Below are 20254 nucleotides of genomic sequence, written 5' to 3' on the forward strand. Positions count from 1 at the left end.
AGGACTCCAGAGATGCCCTTTCAGCGGCCAAACAGAAGCAACACCGTCTATCTGTAAACTGCTAAATAAAAGCAGGCTGAATACTGATCTCCAGCTCCAAGGCCAGCCCAGCAGTGCCTGACTTGTGCCCACACCTTTCAGAGCTGTCCCATCGGTACAGACGCACCACACAGGAGCTGGCCTGGCTCCCCTCCTGGACCGCTGCAGGATCCTTACAGCTCTAGGACACACCTATCCCATTTTGCAGGGGAGGCTGTTATCCGAAATAAAGCAAGGACTGCATTGCAGCCCAGCTGAGAGGTGTTTTTACAGCATGTCCCTGAGGGGGTGAGTTTCCTGCCCTGTGGGATGCCCAAGGGCATGTGGGAGGACGGGGAGATGCAAAGTCCGGTGGGCAGTGCTGGAGACACAGGGGACCAGGCTTGGTGTAGCCTCTCCCATAGTGGGAACAGTCCTTGGGGTGAAGGGAACCAGGGAGTGTCTTGGAGAAGGCTGCTTGAAAAATTCCAAAACAGAGTCAACAAGCAACCAAATGATCCAGCGTCTGAACCTTCTCCCTGTCCCTCTTCCGTTCACCACCACAGACATTTCCCACGACAGGATTTACAACGCCTTGCAGGGCTTTCCACATCCAGCAGTTGGATTTCTTCCCCACATGCAGGACATTTCCTCCCATTTATCTCACAACCTGTTTGTTCCTGGGTGCAGGGTGACACGATCCTTTCCAGGTACTGAAGTGACATTGCCTAGCATTTCTGCATGGACTTCTCCTGAACAGGGAGCGCCCAGTGAAGCCATCCGGGTGAAGGCTGCAAATAAACGTGACTATTCTCATGCAAAGCATGAATTTAGTGCTGTTCACTGCCATGAACTGCTGTGGAAACCCGAGGAATGAAAAGAGATTCAACAGGAAATTTGACAAATTGAGGGAGGATAAATCCATTGGTAGCACAATGTAGCAGTTGGTCACACAGTGATCTGAACACAGGTTTTGGCTCAGGAAGTCTGGATTCTGTGTACATTTAGCGATTTACACTACGCTGAGTCCTGGAAGCTGGGAAAGGATGCCACAGGGAGGATTGCTCTGTTCTCAAATGACACTTAGGCTCAGATGAGAGACAATTCATTATGTGAACAGAAATAATTTTGAGTTAGTTTGGAGAAGAGTCAATATGGTTTTATAAAGGGAAAATCACACCTCATAAATCTATTAGAGGCTTCAGAAGGCATCAACAAATAGGTGTACAGCCAAGAACGGTTTTCCACAGTCCTTCATCAAAGCCTCTTAAAGAAACCATGCTGTGATGGTTTAAGAGGTAAGGTTATGTGAATAAAGGACTGATTAAAAGGCAGGAAACAGAAGGTAGAAATAAATAGCCAGTTCTGACAGTGGAAGGAGGTTGGCAGTGGAGTCATGCAGGGATTTGTACTCAAGCTTATATTGTTCAGCACGACTTAAACCTGGAAAAAAAGGGGGGGGGCTTTGTGAGATGGGAGTTTGTTGAGGTTATTAAGCATCCAAGATAGTAAAGATGATGGACAACTAGGGAAGTTGCAGAAGAGTCTCACAATACACAGCAACTGGGCAATAAAAAGGCAGATGAAATTCAGTGTAGCTAATTCTAAAATTAATTACATAAAAAAATAAATATCTAATTTTACATACATGATAGTAGGCTCTGAATTGACTTTTACTGCTTGGGAATTGGACCTTTGGGCTATATAAAGATCTGTGAAAAGGGTAGCTCAGTGCTCAGCTGTCATCAAAGCAGCAAGTCACATTAGTAGGAAAGGAAGAGAGAATAAAATGGAAAACACCTTCAAGCCATTCTGTAAATCCACGGTGGATCTACATCTCCAAAACTGTGTGTTGTTATGGCTCCCCTAGCGCAAAAAGCACATAGCAGCATAGAAAAAAATACAGAAGGGTAACAAGAATGAACAACAGCATGGAATGGTTTTCCTGTGAAGAATAACTAACTAGATTAGGACTTCTCAGCTTGAAAGGAGAAAACAGAACAGAGGGAGGTTTTATAGAAATCTATAAAACAACGAGTGGTCTGAAGATAGTAAAGAAGAAATGGTTATTGACTGTCTCTCCCTAGAGCAAACCTAGGGGGTATCAAATGGAGTTAGCAGGTGGCAGGTTTGGCAGATAACCCCTCCTGTACAACATGTAGTAGTTCCTCATGCAGCAGTGGAACTCCCTGCCACAGGATGCTGCAGATGATAAATGGGCTCAGAAGCAATTGGACAAATTCAGGAGAGGAAAACCAGTTACAAAAATGCCATCTATGGCACTTCATGCCTTCCTGAGCCACACAATCATTTGCACAGCCTTTCGATGTGTTCTTATGAAGGCAACTCAGGTGTCCAGGCTAGGCCACTGCAGTGCTTGCTACTTAGGCATGAAACTGCAGGCCTCAAAAAGCTTCTGTACAGAATCACAAGAGCTCATCTCCTTGCTGATACCAGCCACTGAAAACACCAATGTGTTCCAATATTCTGATTTCTTCAATAGTTAATGCATCCATGGTTTTGCTTTGCTCCAAAGCCCTTCCTTCTGCTTTCAGCAGACGCTTTGGACTAGACAACCTCCAGAGGCTTCTTCCAACTCCTGATGTTTCTACGACTCTATAACTGCCATATAAATATATATAAAACCCACAATGTTAAACCATAAACCCATAAAAACTAAACAAAGCCAAACCTACATAGCTTTGCATACTCTAATGTTGACATGCAGACACGTCCCATGAGGGCAATGAAGAAATGTGTAATAAATAGATAACACCACACACTGATGGAAATAAGAGAAAAGGATATTATGAAGACCAACGCACATGAAACAAAGCAAGACGGGATTTAAGCACACAAGATTGCCAATATGTGTCACAGCTCTTATTTTATCATTCAGCTTTACTGGAGCAAATGATTTACAACACCGCAGTGAGAATCAAAAGATCCGGTCTGCAGAGGCAAAGCTGAGTCCAATACAAAAATATTTTTGCTATGTTTATTTTGTAATTATCCCACCGACACGCACTGCCAAGAGCTGGAGAGCTTGTGTCACTGCAGTCATTTTGAAGCCTAGTTAAGATAGTCTGTGAGTCTGCAATACTTCATAAATGGTTAAGCACAACTGACTTTTCACCTCTATTTTATTTCACAGAAACAATGCATTCTGGGGTGAGAAGGAGAGAAAGTTCAGGGAAAACCTGCAGTTCTCAAATGACATTGTCCATAATTTAACCAAAACAATAAGTAAATGCCATGAAACTTGTGCATATTCAACTCTCTGAAGAGACCAGCCCCTTCTTAAATAATGGGAAGAGAATTAATGAAGCCTACCTTCAGTGAAACACTCTTCAAAAATCTGTCTCTAATCTGTCTCACAAAGTTTTCTGTACACTATCATCACCTCTGTTTTTCCTGACAGTAGGACACTCAGTTATTCCAACATTTGGTTACAAGCACCATGAATGTAAACAATTAAACCTTTCATTTCTATTTAAGTATCAGTAAACAGAACCGAAAGACTTGGAGACAGAACCAGTGGAAACAGCATCAATTCAGAGCCCGTGGAAGCTCATTTGGCTTTCTTCCCATTAGGATTAACGTGGTAAAACCTGGAGCTGAGATGTTTGCAGAGCTGCCGGTTAATGCCACGCGTGAGCCTCACGATTGACACTGGAGCTATCCTGTGCTTGTTTGCAGATCTCCAGGACCAGTGCTTCCCACTGCGCCGGGAGACGGCCCCCCAGACCTGCTGAACTCCTTCTTGTGGAGGCACACTCCAGGCAGAAAGATGTTTCAAAGCCTCCTCTTCGTTAAAAGCCCCAGTCAGCTTTTGTCAGGAGCCTGGATGTTGGCGGGGTTCCAGGATCAGACAGACACATCAGCTCAAACTAGTTTTTGATCTCATGTTCAGATCAAATGTTATCTATATTATTAAAATATTGTGAAAAGGCTTTTTTTTTTCCTGTTCCAAATAATGAATACTAAAGTCTTTCACAGATTTGAACCAAATTTATCCTGTTGGTTGTCCTATCTGCAAGTGTCTAGTGTTGATAAAATGGCTGTCCCATAAATATACAATGCTATTCCATCATTTATTTTTGTACTACCATGAATATGACAGAAAATAATGAATCATAAGTTTAAACTTGCAGAGCCTGACTGTCCTAGGCATTGCTGTTTGTATGGTGAATTGCAAGCTGATGGAAAAAAAGCTGCTGGTCTGACCTCACAGTGTTTCACAAGGATTTTGACCAGGTACAAGCAATAACATGGAGCACAACTTTGGATAAATTGGGTCTGCTGTGTTCAGAGGGGCCTTGATCCAGAGGCCACGAAAGTCAGAGGAAAGACTACGTGGACTCTGAAGGAGTATAGAGCAGGTAAACACATGCACGCCATGACAAATCCTCCATTGGTGCTATTTCTGGTCCCAGACATTTCTTAAGAGAACAGTTTACCCAAAACTGCAGTAAGCCCGAACAGTTTGGAGGGCAGGAGGAGGCTGATTACCTCCTGTGCTCTTAGAGCTTGAAGAGATTTTCCTATTTATACATTGTGTTTAGCACAAAAGACAAGGTCTGCCTCTGGTACGTGCTATGATAGCATCTGACAAAGAGGAGACTGGGACTTCAGCCTGATGCCCCTTTCCCTGTGTGCAGAAAATGACAGCAAAAGGAAGAAGCCTTGAGGAGAAGCATCCTGACTCTTGACTATCCCTCTGGCCTCTTCTGGGTTGGGGGTGCAGGTTTAATGGGATCCCCCCTCCTCCCGGATAAACCCGTACTCAATCTCCCCCAAGCTTTCTTCCAGAATTGTTTGTACAAACTGTGCATTTACTTAAATGGGCCAGGAGAGCTGTTCCACTTTTTGTAACTATTATTTAGAGTTTGTGTGTGCTTTTTTTGGTGTTTTTTTTGTTTGTTTGTTTGTTTGAGTTTTTTGTTGTTTTATTTTTTTTTCAAAGCAGCAATTCTTCTGAGTAAAACTACCTGGTAATATAGCAAACATTTTTCTCCACAAATGCATTTTTATTCCATCCACCACAATGCCATCATGGTAGGTCTTCAGCATCTGTACCTGTATATAGCTTACATACAGCATTATACATACACCTTTGAACATGGTCATTGTCTCACTAGCTAGACCAGAGCTGCAATCAGCACCACTTCTCTGCCCAAAATGTAACTTTTCAGAACATGCATGATGCAATCTGTATATACAACTTAAATCCTGGTGATGGTACTCAGCTGTCATATTAACAGCTTTTTGCTTACTTTTTTTTTTTTTAAATACCAAATTAATTGGAGCAAAACAAGTTATCAAGAATGTGTATTTTAAAAACGTCACTTGAAAAGCCAGTAAAATTTGACTTGTTCTCCCTTTGGAGAGAGGTATTTGACAAAAACTGTGTTTTACTCAGAAAGAAGTATGCTTGCACTGGAAACACGGAAGATAAGTTTCTGCATTAATTATTTTTAACAGAAAAATAATAACCCCTTAAAAACAGGGAGCTGCCATATATTTGGGACTAGTGGTGTAGCAATATATAAAAACGCTAGGTTGTCTTCCTTGTTTTGTATTCCAAAAAGGTAAGCCCTGCATTGCCTGAGTTAGAAGTAGCAAACATTGTTCACTTGGGTTACCCCTGTCTACACAAGCGGTTCAGACAACAGCCCAGAAGGCTCCCATCCAACTGGAAAGGATGGGCTCTTTGAGGGGATGGGTTGAAAATGTTGGGTAAGGTTTCCGTTTTGGCACTTTCTGCATCCGGGACTGTCAAAGTAAGAGACGTAGCAGAGCTTCCTCTTCCCCGGGGATGAGTGAAGCTTTTTTCTGCCTCAGCACTGCCAGCTTTCCGAGGTTAGAAGGATCTGTGTGTGTCCTCCCAGGAAACGTCTTGCCTGACTCTCCTGGAGATGTGCTACTGGGACCTGCTGTGCTTTGAGCTGCCTTTGGAACTTGCGAAAGGGAAAGAAGACCCCTTTCTCCTCCCATCTTTCCTGATTTAAGGGAATTTCTCAGGAATGTTAAAGGAGTTTGATGTCACAAATTACTCTTCATTTTTTGCCAAAGAAAACTGGATTGTTATTTGCCTCTTCTGGTATTTCCTTCACCACCAGCCCAAGGGTCAGTCATAGAGACCATCCACCTTGCACTGCCATGGACGAGCCTCTGTGCTGATCACCTCCTCCAATACAAAGGTACAGGGCACAAGCTCAGGCTGCTTTACTGTACATAGTTTGGGGACACTCATCTCTGAGCGATCTGAGTGCTTTCTTCAAATACTTAGCATGCTCTGCTGCATCACCTCTCCTCAGCGAGGAACCTTCTGCAAGCTCAAGGTGGGCCCACTGCTGTCATTCACAAGTAGAACACGTTTGCCCTGGAAGGTGTAAGACAGAGAAACCTCAGATGTAAAACTCTTCTTCGTTCGCTGGTGAAGCTGGGCAAACACTACCATGACCATCCAGAGAACAAGGAGCTGCTCTCGAGGACTGTTTGGGCTGCTTGGAGAGAGATGCTGACACAAATGAGCTGGAAGACCTTTCAGAAAGAGAAGGCAGTGAACCATCAGCTGACTCAAAGGTATTGCACATGGCTGATGCAGGCCTTCCACTGGTGGCTGCCTCTTTAGCCTTACTGAGAGTCCGTTTCTGTGGGGGAAGAGAGGCTTCCAGGTCGTTGCAAAATCCATTAAGGGCAGAGTATGCAGAGACCACGGACAGGTCTGAGAAGGAAAGCTTCATCCCTGTGTCTACATCAGTCTCCTGTGCACCCTCCAAGTCGTCAATGTTAAGCCTGGGGCTGCATCTCCATGTTTTTAACCTGGTTGCAGGTGAGCCAGTATTTAAAAACTGAAATGGTTCACTGAAATGAAAAATCTCTGAGGCTGAGGAGCAGTTCACTGTGGGCAAGCAGAACAGAGACTTGCTTCGCTGAAATGACCACGAAATGCTGGAGGCACTGCTAGATCTGCGTGTGAAGTCTCCTCGATCACTGCGTCTCAAGTCCTGCTGGGAGAAACCAAGATAATGACCAAGGCCGTTTGTGTGATGTACCTTGTTTTGACCCATTTCTTTTGGTTGTTCAGGTACAGATCGGTGGCTCTGAGGAAGAAAGGCTGGCAGAGTGGTGAAGTGGGAATCTGTTGACACAGATGGATATGGTTGCTTGTTCTGCTTTGCAGTCTTCCTACACCAACTGCGTGTTTGCTGCAGCCGGGAGAGGGAGAAAAGAAGATCATATTAATACAGAGTTGGCAGTCTTACAACCGTAAGTCTCCGTTGCTGAGTTGTTACTGCAAATAATTATGAAGCAGACTTCATTCAGTATGCTTGCAGCAAATGTTTCACTTCAATAACAAAGAGAAAGCACCCTGCCAAAATCCCAAATATTTACATAAGAGGCCTTGAAGACAACAAGAATAAATGGTAGAGGAGCCCTGCCTTGCGGGCTGAATTACACTAGCTCGAAATTCTCACTTCCTATTGACTTGTTCAGATGCATTCATATTCTGTCTTCCAACATTACTGCCTTAGTGGACAGCTGAAGAAAAAAAATGAAGAAATGGGAGATGTATGTTACCATCATTATTATTTCTCATTTCTTCCTTACTGTGGTGTAAATGTCTTTACTTTTTCCTCTGAAACACCAAAAACCCTTCAGCAAGCAACCTCATACTCTGTCGTCTCAATGGGAATTTACTACTTCTTTCAACTCTCTCACATTTTGTCTTTCACATCTGGTTAGCTGAGCAGTGCGCTCTAGAACCCACTTGCTCTACTAACTAGCTCCCAATGACTTCAAGCACAGCTTTAAACATTGAATTTGCCTATAGACACCTCAACTGAAGACCTAACCTGATGGTTATGATCCGAGTCAGGACCTGAGTCTCACCCCTAGGGCAGGATTCAGTTGTCTACCTGCCAGATACTTGAGCGTTTGCACAGGGACAGCAGCTGTGACAAATGGGGAGCCAATGTCCTTCCCAAGAAGCAGCTGGGACTCAGGTGGTCTTCCTATGGGATTAGACACTGATGTGTGGCTAGCTGAACTGATGCCCTACTGTCCAAGCAATCATGAGATTTTCCATCATCCCACTTATCTCGGTAAGGCTTTCAGAAGTTTGCATTTTAAAAATAAAATTAATTTAATTCAAAATCTTCTTACTGGAATTTCTCACATAATGCAAAATGCTAAATTTCTGTCCCAAAAGGGACAGGAACTAATGGGAAAAAGTGCAGGATCATACCCTTGAGAATAAACAACAATTTCAGCTATGGGACTTGTCAGCTGGAAACAACAGAGGAGAAAGAACCAGGTATCTTGTTCACTATGTACTATTAAAGTGACAAGCCTGTGACAAACATGATTCTAGGCAGTCTCAAGTGAGTTAAAAAAGTATTAATGTAATGTAGGCCTCATCCAGAATGCTGTGCATGGCTCTAATCATGCCTATGTGAAAAAGAAAATCTGAAACTGGAAAAGATGCAGGCACAAGAAGAAAAAAAAAAAAAAAAAAAGATGAACTATCCATTAAAAAACCTGAATCGCAAACTAATAAAAGGTTTCTAATCACAACAGAAGTAGATGAGTCTTCTGAGGCGAGTAATGGATAAAGATGGAGCTTGATCATTTTACCAAAGAGATTATATGACATGACAGAAAGAGATGAGACCTGGCAACCAAGGAGGTCCTTTGTATCCCCTGCCTCTAAAAGAATTCCATACATTGCTGCTTCTGACATCTTGCTAGTGCACATCACATTGTCTCAGTGACCCAGATCTGTCACAACCATCTTCTGGTTTTTATTGCCAGGATTTTATAGGCAAAAAAGGATTTTCACATCTGCAAAAAATGTTTTGCTTATTTGTGATTGCCTAGCTAGAGGTGATTTACAGGACAGCCAAACCATAGGAGTTCACTTAGGTGTTGTAGCTATATATATACCAATGTATCTGTAATGAGGTATATTAATTCATAACCTATTTCTGTATAATATAATATAAAAAAGCTGATTTCCTTAATGCCATAAAGAATTAAATTAATTAATGGGGAAATTAACCACAGTAGTATACCAGTTTCATTAACTGATAAGAAACAGAGTACAAAAGACTCAAATAAAATGAGTCAAATGGTCAACAAAACATTAACCAGAAATCACTTTAGACCTCTACACTCAGCATTATTTTATTTGTGCAATACATGGATTAATTTGTTTAAAAAATTACTCGGCAAGATAAAAGGCTTGTGTCCATGAAGAAATTACCAGCTGTTTCTTAACTGAAGACGTTTCTGGATACCCCAGCAATAACAATATGACATGCTGAAAGTACACAACCAAATCCCCACATTCTTTTGATGGGTTTGTCGAAGAAAACACTCCTCATTATATTTTGTTTGCATTAACCAAAGGTACTATTTTTTTTCTCTTCAGCAGCTCTGATGTCAGATACGCTACATGGACTCAACCACCACGCTTGGTGAATCAACAGAAGCACCTCCAGAACACTTCTCCTACCTCTCAAAGTCATGGATTGCCTGACCATGGCTTGTTTTTATGCTACATTCTTGTGCTTTTGTAGACTTAGTTGATAACTGGCAGATCAAGCAATCAAAGAAACCAAGGATCCAAGCAAGTGCAGTCTTCTTGTAGGTGAAAAAGTAAGGAGGCCTTTGAGAGCACTGGGAACACTCGGTAACAACTCGGACAAAACCGCACTTGAAAACAGAAAGCTTTTGGGGACGGACCTGACACTCGCACTGGGGAGAGTTCTGCGGGCAGTACGAAAGCCTTGCCTTTACCTTGCACAGACCAGACATCTGTCTGTATGTATATGACAGAGCCCACAGACATCACGGGTAGGATTTAGTTGTCTAGTTAATACAACCAATGGAGTCCAGAGAGCAGTTCAGCCTTCCCTGAAGAAAATTCCTGTGGCTGAATTGCTTTCTAGGTCCTTGGGCTGCACTGAGTACATACCCATGGACTCCAGTGAGAACACAGACTGTAGCTCACACAAAAATACCTGCAGTTAGACATCAGTTTTAGGTGTCTACAATCTGGAGCTGAACGAAATCCTGCAGAGATAACTCCCGTGTGTTCATTTTGCTTTGGGGTATAGAAGAGGTATTTTGCACACTGGTAAAAGTCTCATGTATTTAGATGATGGTAATAATTTGTTATTCTTATTTGTTGACATAACTTTTGACACATGTTCCAAAGAAAAAGTAATTTAATTTGGTCTCTCAGGCCACCATTAGTGAGAGATACTGGGTCTGATTCAGTCATCTGATTGGAGGCATCTACTGTACCCTGCCTGGCCTGCAAGCACACGCACGGGCTGCTCCACGTCAGGGATTTCAGTGCCTGGGAATGCTCCTGGGCACGTTTAATTTATTAATACAGGTAAAGTCTTAAGCATTTGGGGAATAAAGCACAGACAAAAGAATAGCTGTTTGAGCTCTTTCTAATATTTATGAACCCTCCAGTTTAAATCAGCTCATGTTAGCTTTGCACTGTAGGTATGCAACACAATGCCTACAGGTGCAACCAAATTACCAGTACTCAGGAGGATGCCTAACCCAGGCATCACCTACGGCGGTGTGGAGCAGAGGGCAACACCAGGATAAATGGATGAGGTGAGATGAAACACTCCTGCTAGAAACCCTGGGGGGCTCTCATGGAGGAACTTTCTAACCAAAATGCAGGTACAAAGTAGAGACTCAAAGAAAGGGGAAATGCACTTCTAAGAGGGAGCACTTGGAAGGGACAACCTGCCCTGTGCAGCCGAATAGCTGTAAGTACCTGACTAACTGGAACATGCTTACACTAACAAGAAAAATCTACTTTAGGCAAGACATTAGTTTTAGGGTTTTGCTATTTTAAACTTTTTTCCTAGCTCTTCTAATGTTCCTGTGGACAGGTAAGAGCATTTCATTTTATACAAGGTATTTGCTGTTATTCCTGCTACTGGGTCACAGCTCCTGGTCAAGCCCCGTTGGCCTGGCAGGAGGTTAACGGTGGATCAGCGAGGAGAAGGGGACAAGTGCAGCCTGGCCTTAGGCTGGCTGCCTGCAGGGCAGGCCAAGAGACATCGCTAACACAGCTTATATCTGTGTTATATACAGCTTAGCTCTGTTTATAGGAGGAATTGTTTACCTCAGTCTTTTTTGTTTAGACGTGTTACGATTTACAAGACCTATTTTCCAGTGCTGCTCTTCATGATATGGGGAGAAAGGGGAAATAATAGGAGGAGATTTTTTTAATACTTTAATCTTAAAACAACATAACTGAAGACTTTCCTGACTGTGAGAATATCAGACTGTACAACTGTTCTACAGGTGGAGTGTCAGAAGCTCCATCTCATGAAATACTAGTGAATAAAGATTACAGGCTAATTCTATATTGTAGAGAACTGGATTATGTGGACTAATAAGACTTTTCTATATCTACATTCTGTAGCTTGTCAGAGATCACAGAGAGGATTCAATGGTTTAGCCAGGATTAAAACTCGGGCAAAATTAGCTCCTAGTCCTGTGCCAAGGCCATTGACCGTACTCCCTCGTACCACCCTGGCATGGCATACGGAGAGCTGTATGCAGCCTGTGCATTTGTGAGATCGCTCTTCTTTGTTTTAACCTTACAGTGCCTGACAGTCCCACCAACTTCAAACTGGATTTCCAGGTGTGACCGCTCGCAGGAGAAACCACGACAAGCAAGCAGGAGATGCCGATCTTCCACTTCCCTTTGTGCTGTGGGATGCTGAAAACAGCAAGAACTATTTTTGTGCCTTGAGGACAGTGTGATGCACATGCAGCTACTCTTTTCAGCAGAACAGCCTTCTCTCACCTCCTCAGTTCTGCCCTTGGCTTTGGAAGCAGTTGCATCTGCTTTAGTTTTCTGAATTCTTTTCTAAGTCCTTATCTTCAGCCTTCTCACAGCTTGCTTTCTGCATCGCTTGTTACCTCGCTGCAGCCTGGCAGAGCCCTGCCTGCTATAGCCATGCTGCCTGCGTCAGGCACAAGCGCGGCAGAGATGCTGGAGAGGGGGTCAGCCATCTGAGCTGACAAAGACTCGATCCAAACCAACACATTGATTCGGACTGAAATTTCAAATACAGGGAGAGAGATTTGTCAGACCTCGCCACAAAGACGCACAACAAACCCGGCCATTGACTGAACAGATTAGCTCTCTAACAGAGCAGATTTTTTCATCTGGTGCTAATCTGCTGCTCATTTATAATCTCTGCACAAATCTTTGTGAAGCCCGGAGGGATTTAGAGTCTTTGTGTATTACAATGGCCTGCAGAAGAATTTCATGACGAATATCTGGGAACGCCATAAACAACTTGGGGTGAACCTTGCAGAAATGCACTTTTGACTTCACTTGGGCTGCCTATATCTGACACAAAAAATCCATCAGTGCTCCTGCAGTCTATTTTAAGTTATCTGCTTTTTAAGCAAGCAGATAGTGATCTCATTACGCATTATCTGTATTAAGCATGGCCAGCAAGGCTCCACTGAGGTCAGAACCCAGCCAAACAGTGAGCATGGCAATGACATCACCAGCTCGAGCCCAGATTTTGCCTGCCTTGCTCAACACAAGTGCGATGGTGTTTGTTTAATTGTATTAAAACTAGTGGGATTGATCCGGGAAAAAAAAATCAACACAAGAAAAAGTGGCAGAGGTTAGCCCCCAGTATCACTATAATAAGTCTTACTTGAAAGGCAAAATGTATTCAGAAGGGCAGCATATCAAAAGGCAAAATGTATAAATTTGATTTAAAATTGAATTGAACATATTTGAAAAGTGCCATGTACCATGTTTACAAAACTAGAACAGGTGGGTGCCTTGTAATGCTAAATATATTCACGCTCAAGAGTTTTTGCTGGGTGTATAGAGTCATCAGCGATCTTACTATGCCATGAAACATAACTACACTAACAGCAAAGAGAGAAAGTACCTTAGGATGAAGAAAAACAACTGAAAAATCTCCTCATATTTGAGTTACTGACTGATTCGCTGTCCCCCTCCCAAAACCAATCAATCATTAGCACTAAGAAGAACCAAACACCTATGGCACTAAAAGGAAAGGAAAAATACAGTAGAAGATTTTTAAAAACAGGAGGCTAGTATTAGACTTACAGATTAATTAAATCAGCTTAAGGCACCTCCCTCGATTGAGTCGATTTTTACTCCAAAAGTCTGTCCTTTTCACCAGTTTCAACAGAAACTAAAAGTAATTTTTGTAAAGGTGCCCTGTGTACATCCTTGCTTGTCCTTCATGCTTTTCTTGCTCTATCTGCACTATTAATTCAAGCAAGCTCGAAGCTCTTTTCTCACCTCCATTGTCCTTCTTGCAGACCAAACTGTTCTCTGAAAAAGTGCCCTCTCTTTGCCTGTTTTTGTCTTTCCTTTTTACCTTCTCTGCTTCCTGGTTTACTTGCTCACCTTTCTCTCTTCTACTTGTACTGAACTGTAGTGACTCAAGACTGCAGCAGTGGGACTGCGCTTTCTTTCCCTTATTTCCCAGAGTTTGTAGTGGGTAATGCTTTGAGTAACAGGGACGAAATGATTTAACTGCATTTAAGACTACAGGGGTACATTATATCATCCAGCCTGACCTTGTGTTCATCATTTTACAAATCATTAAGCCATTTCTCTACTGAGCCTGCTGACACTTTAGGCAGATGAAAGCATTTCAGTTTTCAGGAGACTAAACTGCTGTATGCTTCAGGCAGGGGCATAAGACAGAGGTGCCACAAAGCCCAAGGCCCCTAAAATGGCAGCAGACTAATGCTCCGAGACAATTTACGTGTTTATCAAGATCATACGAAAGCTGGATGACCATCAAAGCACCCAAACTGGAAACTAAGGGAAGGAAAAGGAACGCTGTTTTGTGTTGGAGAGAGGAAATGCAGAGCCAGGTGAGGTCTGCAAGGGTTTGCTGGGTCAGCTGAAGTAAATGCAATAGTGACCACACTGATATGTGTCCTAAACCTCTCAACAGAAACAGGAGTGGACCCTGAGCCTCCAAGATTTGCCTCTCCTTTGCCAAGATAAGCTCAAGAGACAAACCATTCCTCAAGCTGCAGAGAAGAGTAAATGTTTCCTTTAGTCTCAGCTGGGGCTAGGAGAGGAAAAGGAAAAGCTTTGTCCTAACCTCAGATCTGGTAATTATTTTGACCTCAGCAGCTCAGTAATACCCACCCTTGCAGCCCATATATCTACGGCGGGGTATTTTCTGCATTGTTCGAGTCCTCTTGTCCCAGCTCCTCGCTCCAGTTACGGCCAGTCTCCAGCACTCTGTACGAGGGCACTGTCTCTGCTCCCTAAAACACATTGGGTCAGTTGTGCAACATGGAAAAATCTCCCTGATTACTGTGTTCAGGTATCTTGAGCATGAGGTTTGACTACAACCAGACTTTTCACGCAGATACGTACATGTTTTAAATAAGCTGAGGCAAATAAAGGCACTTTTGTTCTCCTTGTGGCCCCAGATAAAAGGGGATGAAGAGAAGAGTTCACGAGTCTCACAGACACCTGTATATAATACACTGAATAAACAAAAAGGTTTTTAGCTATAAGCTTTTGATTCTTTTTTCTCTATAACATATTTGCCAATGCCCGTGTAGGCATGTAACCTTCATGCTGCTTCCCATCTTCAGGCATTTTGCACTGCAAATGCCTAGCACAGAATGCCTTTATGCATGCAGCTGGCAGACATCTGCACCCCCCACACTGACTTCTGGCAACTCCAAGGATGTATGCAACAGTAACATACTGATCTTGTACATAAATGACTGCAGCTGACCTCACGGAACCATTAGGGGATGACTACTGCCTGACCATAGATCTAGAGTACTCATTTTGAACACCAAGCAATGGAGAAATCTCCAAGGTAGCAAAGACCTGAGCTTGCAGGTAGCACAGCAGCAGGTTAACCATTCTTAATGGCTGAGTCTACAAGCAATCCTCTCTCAGAACCAAAGCTTCGGATAATAAACCATGTTTCCTAAATATGATTATACCACTTCTGAACTCAAGATTATGGTTGCCCAGTATAGGTAAGAAGAACATTGGCCGATTAACTCAGCAAATCAGCTAAAAAAATTCCTCTAACTAAAAGCTGTGATCAGTTAACATTTGTACTGTTATTTCAAGGATGCTCTATAAAGCAACATGAGGCAGAAAATAGCCACCCCATAAACAGTATAGGTTCGTCAGCACAACTGGCATAAGAGCCTTACAATGCCAGATCTGACTACCTTGTTTAAAGCAGAATTAGCATAGACTGGTAACAAACCACACGTTTCTTGGGATTTTTATTTGTCTTGGCTTTCTGGTAATATTGTTTGCTTCTTGGTGCTGAAGATGGTGGAGGGGGAGGGATTTCAGCAAGAAATTGGTTATTACAGTGTGAATCAGGTGCCTGAACAGAAGTGTTTTGTCCATTCTGGTATCTCCTAGGGTCCCTGCCTGGCATTCCAGGAGGGCACAGCCCTCCCGTAGGTCCTGAGTCTAACCTGCCAGGACACCTCTTCTGGGTGGCTCAGGTACCCTTTGGCATGTAAAATGGCAGTAGGTCTTGTGCTTAAGCACCAAGTCACTGCCTAGGTGAGATACTCATTTGCTGTTGCCGACCTTCCTCCCAGGTATGCCTGTATGTCTCCCCTCATGCAGAGTAGCTAGAAAATTCTGCCAAAATGTTGTTTTACCTTTCCTACCTTATTCAAAGACATTCCCATAATTTAAAGAAACCATCTGTGCACTTTCTTCCCTCTGCTCACTAGCCCTGCTTCCCAAACATGCGTGGCCGAGCCAGTCCCATCAGTTATTAACCTTTCCCGCTTCCCACGTTGCACTGCCAGGAGTGAAAGTTCATTAGCACTTCAGCTGTCTCTGTACGGATTATGCCCAGAGGCAGCCAGGAATTTGGACAAGACCTATAAAACTGGCAGTACATTCAGTATACCAGTATATGGTATATTCTTAGCTACATTATTTACATATTCCTCCCACTGCTTTGACAAGAGCTCCCCAGAGCTCCTGCTTCTGGGCTTAGCACTGGTGAAGCAGTGTGGGTGTCTTCCCACTGGATGAAAATGTGCTCTTAAGCCTTGCTCCTGCTCCTGCTAAAGCCAACTGAGGCTTACCCTTTGCCTCAGCTGGTATGTCGCTGCACCCTTGGAGCTAACTTGCCAATGTGGAAAAGCTACTGTGACAAAATAATTTTGAAGGGCTTCCTTGCAAATGAAGGAATAGTTTCTGTGGTATTAAACAGACTTATCCTGCCCATGAATAACTTTATTTTCTCTTGCACTGACTTTATCTAAGCCCCTTGGTAATTGCATTTGCAAAATGGGTTAAGAACATGGATCAATCTGCCTGGCAAGTATCCAAGTCCCTGTAAGCACACCAAGAAAAACACAGAGGTCACATCTCGTTAGTCTAATCATGGAGGTATATTCAAACTTCAAACATTAAACACCGCCTGTAATTTAACAGGGGTGTCAATCTACCATTTTGGGTATAACTGGTAATTTTAATCTGTAAAAAGTGCAGTATCCATATGAAGTAAATAAAAATATTCTGATGATTAAACTCAGTACCAACTGATGTGCAGGCTGAAAAATACTAGGAGGTCATTGTTTGGGATCATATAACTGGGAAGAAGTGAAAGTTATAACCAGTGCTGTGGCATTGATAATATTAATAGCAGCACTCCATGAGAAGTCAAAAGATAGTCCTGTTACTTTAAAAGATAGATACTATAATTGTTTTGAACTCAGTATGAGTTAAAAGAATGTAAGGAGTCCATGGATCACCAAATCCAGTGTTTCCTACAACCCATGCTCCATCCTATATTCCGTTTTCCTTAACTGACTGTCCTGTCTTCAATTAGAGTATGAACCTGTTTGCACCTGCTGGGTGGCTGTTATGTAGCTGGCCATCAATATGTACAACTGTGAACTTAAATCTATTTATCGACAGGTTTTTGTTCCTGTGCCAGAAGAGTCATTTAGTGAAACAGCCTTTTCCTGCTCCTGCCATTTACCTTCTGGTACATTTTCTGAGTGCAGTCAGAGCTCCCTTCAGACTTACTTTGGCTAGCCTCAGATGATCCTACTCTTCCAGTTTCCGTTTGTAAGACAGTCTTTCCATTCCTCTGCATGGGGTGAGAGCCCTTACCTGTCCCCACACCTCTCTGAAGTCACCTTTCTGGAACCCAGGGCTGAAGACTGGTGAGGCCTGTGGGACCTTGTGCAATGGCACAAGCACTTCCCACACTCCTTAGGGGATACTAATGCTGGTACACACCGGAAACTGCACTTTTCTTTTCATGGCCGTGTTGCACTGGTGGCTTGTAGTCAGCTGAGTACAAACAGGACATTTTCCCTTTAGTTTAGCTATAAAGTTCCACTTCTGATTATACAGAGTTGTTTAAAGCCTGTATACCAGGAACTAGTCTCATGACTTTACCATCATCTAAGTTAGATCCAAAGTCTCTATTTTCCCCCCATTTTGCATATATTCAACTTCTTTTGCTTCACCACACTTCCAGTGTGATAATTTCCATTTCAGTAACCTCATTCCCATTTGCCATTTTGCCCTCCTGTTCAGCATCATCATCCTCACTGAAAACAGAAATGAAGATTAATTGCACTCGGAGGCCATGCTTAGCAGGCTTTTGCTCTTCTCTTTTGGTGCATATGGCTAAAATCTTGTTCTGATTTTCTTTGCAGGGTTTACCTCAGCCTGCTGTTTGGCAAGTCTTGCTTTACCTCTGTACCGCTGGGCACCTGTTTTTTCTAAAAATTTGCTGTTTTGAAATCAAAAGCCTTATTTAGAAACCCTATTGGTTTTTTTTACCCTTCCCTTCAATTTACTTGAAACCAGCGCAAGATCCTATAAACCAAAGTTATATCACATAGCAGAAACCTCCTGAAAGAGAACAGGGAAAAGGGGATGTAGGTGAGTGTGGTTGCTGTGTAAAAGTTTCCTGATGGCTCTTGTAAGCTTAAGTTTACAAGTTATCTCAGGCTAACACAGATATGCCTACAGTGGAAGCAGTAACTCTGACAAATTGGTGACTGTCTCGGCAGATGGGCAGGGAAGCTGAATCGCCTCCTGAGCCCTACACGTGTACTGTTCAGCTCTGGCATGAGGTGTCTCTGTGGGTGGCATCTGCAAAGCGGCATCGAAAAGTTTCACCACCACCTGGATGTGACTCACCAGAGCACAGATGCCCCATGTATCTGGATTTTCAGTCCCAGGAGCTATAAACCCAGAGGCACTGTGCTGCAGGGGGGTGTACCCACCTCTCTGCACGCTGGGAGGTCCATACAGTGGAAGGATGGCACCCACAATGCCTCTTCCACAGAAACAAGGTCGGACAATTTGACAAGCTTCATGAATGCAATTTGCCCTAAAAAAATGCCCTGCTTTGAAATCTGAACAACAGTCTTCCAAAGGTGATGGTCTGTGCTCCTAGATTTGAATGCTAAGCAGCAATAAATACCTCTCAGTGCAGGAATGCACATTAACCTGGCTCTGGATTGCCACAGACACCCCCTCTGCAGGGCAGGCAGCTATTAAAAGCTGCTGCTTGTTATTCCCTTTATCTCCCTCAGACGTGGTGTAGTGAAGCAAAGCATGCTGATACATTGCCCAGATATGGTGCCTTCTAATGTCCTAACAAATAAACTCTCTTTCAGGACTTGGTTACGAGCACTTGAGATTAGGTCAAAAAGAGAGTCTGTGGGAATGTCCCTCTTAGGCTGCTCTTCAGGGTGCATTTCTTTTCCTTCACCACCTCTCTCCCTGTCCTGATAATCTGTGCAAAAGAGAGATGCAGTTTGTCACCCTGGGATGCTAGAAAATAATGAGTACCATCAGGAATTCGGCTTGTCTTCCATAAAAATCTCATAACTGAGAGCTATTTTATAAACCCCTGTCAGTTCTGTGCCCATATTTCTTATAAAACTACACCCATCAGCCATAATTTCTCCACTCGGGCTCATAATTCCTTCTCTCCTCATTCTTTTAAACAGCTACCTCATCTCACATCACTCTTTGCATAAACTGAGGTTGACTGATATCTGGATAGTATCACCCACTGCTTTCCTGATTAGTTACACACACAGCAAGGGGCTTCAATGTCTTTCTTTAGCGGTACTGTCCTGGCTCTTTCTCCTAGGACAGAGCAAAAAAAAAAAGCCTCCTTTTCTGGCTGCCACTGCAGGTTAAGCTTTCCTGCACAAAACCAATAAATGTGCTTCTGTTTCCCTGTGTACTGAACTTACCTGCAAAAGGATCCTATTTCCATCATGGTCTTCCGTCTGCCACCTGCCTTCACTGATAGGGCTGCAAGGGTTGGGCAAGAGAGGCACAAGCTGCCCCACATCTTTTACTCTGAACTCCAGCACTGCTGACTCTGTCGGGATTGGCGCCTGGCCCTTCGGAAGTTTTTTTAAAGAAAACTGAATGTCTATTTCCATGTTAGAATAGACAGGAAAAACACAAAAGTCTGTTTTTTTCTGACATACTGGTCTTTTCAGTATTAACTCGTACAACTTCAAAATGTCAACAAAGTTTTCATTCCTGCAGTATATAGTGAAGCGGATAATTTCTTTCCCGTAGTGCACTGGGCGAATGGCCCACAGAGGAGTCTCTGGAGCCAAAGTGTAAAAGTCCTGGCTGCATGGCATGTAAGGGAGGAACTTCCCATGCACTTGCTCTGTGTGGTGGTAATGCCAAGGCGGCCGCTGAAAAGTCTCGTGGAGCTGCAAGATTGGTTCTTCTCCATATTCCTCCTGCAGAAACAGAATGACGGCAAGGGCTGGCTGGGAAACACCAGCCTTACCTGGCTTCCTGCGCTTCTTGGGCACTCGTCTTTCTGAGACTCGAAACAGCTGGAGGTCTGGATGGATCCAGGCTAGAAGCTTATCGATGGCTTGCTGAAGAGTCTTGGATTCACCTGGGTCTGTGATAATATGTACACTAACAAGGAATGGGTCTTGTATGCCTTCCACAGAAAGTTCACCTGAGAGTTTAAAAAGAAAAATATCCTTTAAGATTTGTAACAAAGTTGTCAACATTTAAGTGATCCTTAAAGGAGAAACAGTCTACTCAGTCACACCAGGCTTTTTTTTTCCACGTGCCACAAGCTCACCTGCAGTAAACTAAAAATAACGTACAGAGATAGAGCAACCCAGAAAATAATCACAA

General features: G+C 43.2%; 1 protein-coding gene across 1 annotated transcript in view; it reads right to left on the reverse strand.

Annotated features, from left to right (window-relative positions):
• Positions 1-6428: 6428 nt before the first annotated feature.
• FAM124A (family with sequence similarity 124A) overlaps positions 6429-20254 on the reverse strand; it is a 41618-nt gene continuing 27792 nt past the window's right edge. The window contains exons 3-4 of the mRNA XM_010583432.1: positions 19330-20069; positions 6429-7232 (exon numbers count right to left, since the gene is read on the reverse strand). Coding sequence (XP_010581734.1) covers positions 6429-7232; positions 19330-20069 — 1544 coding nt within the window. The remainder of the gene's footprint in view (positions 7233-19329; positions 20070-20254) is intronic.

Source organism: Haliaeetus leucocephalus, unplaced genomic scaffold (assembly GCF_000737465.1).
Source record: "Haliaeetus leucocephalus isolate CR32 unplaced genomic scaffold, Haliaeetus_leucocephalus-4.0 Scaffold897, whole genome shotgun sequence".
Taxonomy (NCBI): domain Eukaryota; kingdom Metazoa; phylum Chordata; class Aves; order Accipitriformes; family Accipitridae; genus Haliaeetus; species Haliaeetus leucocephalus.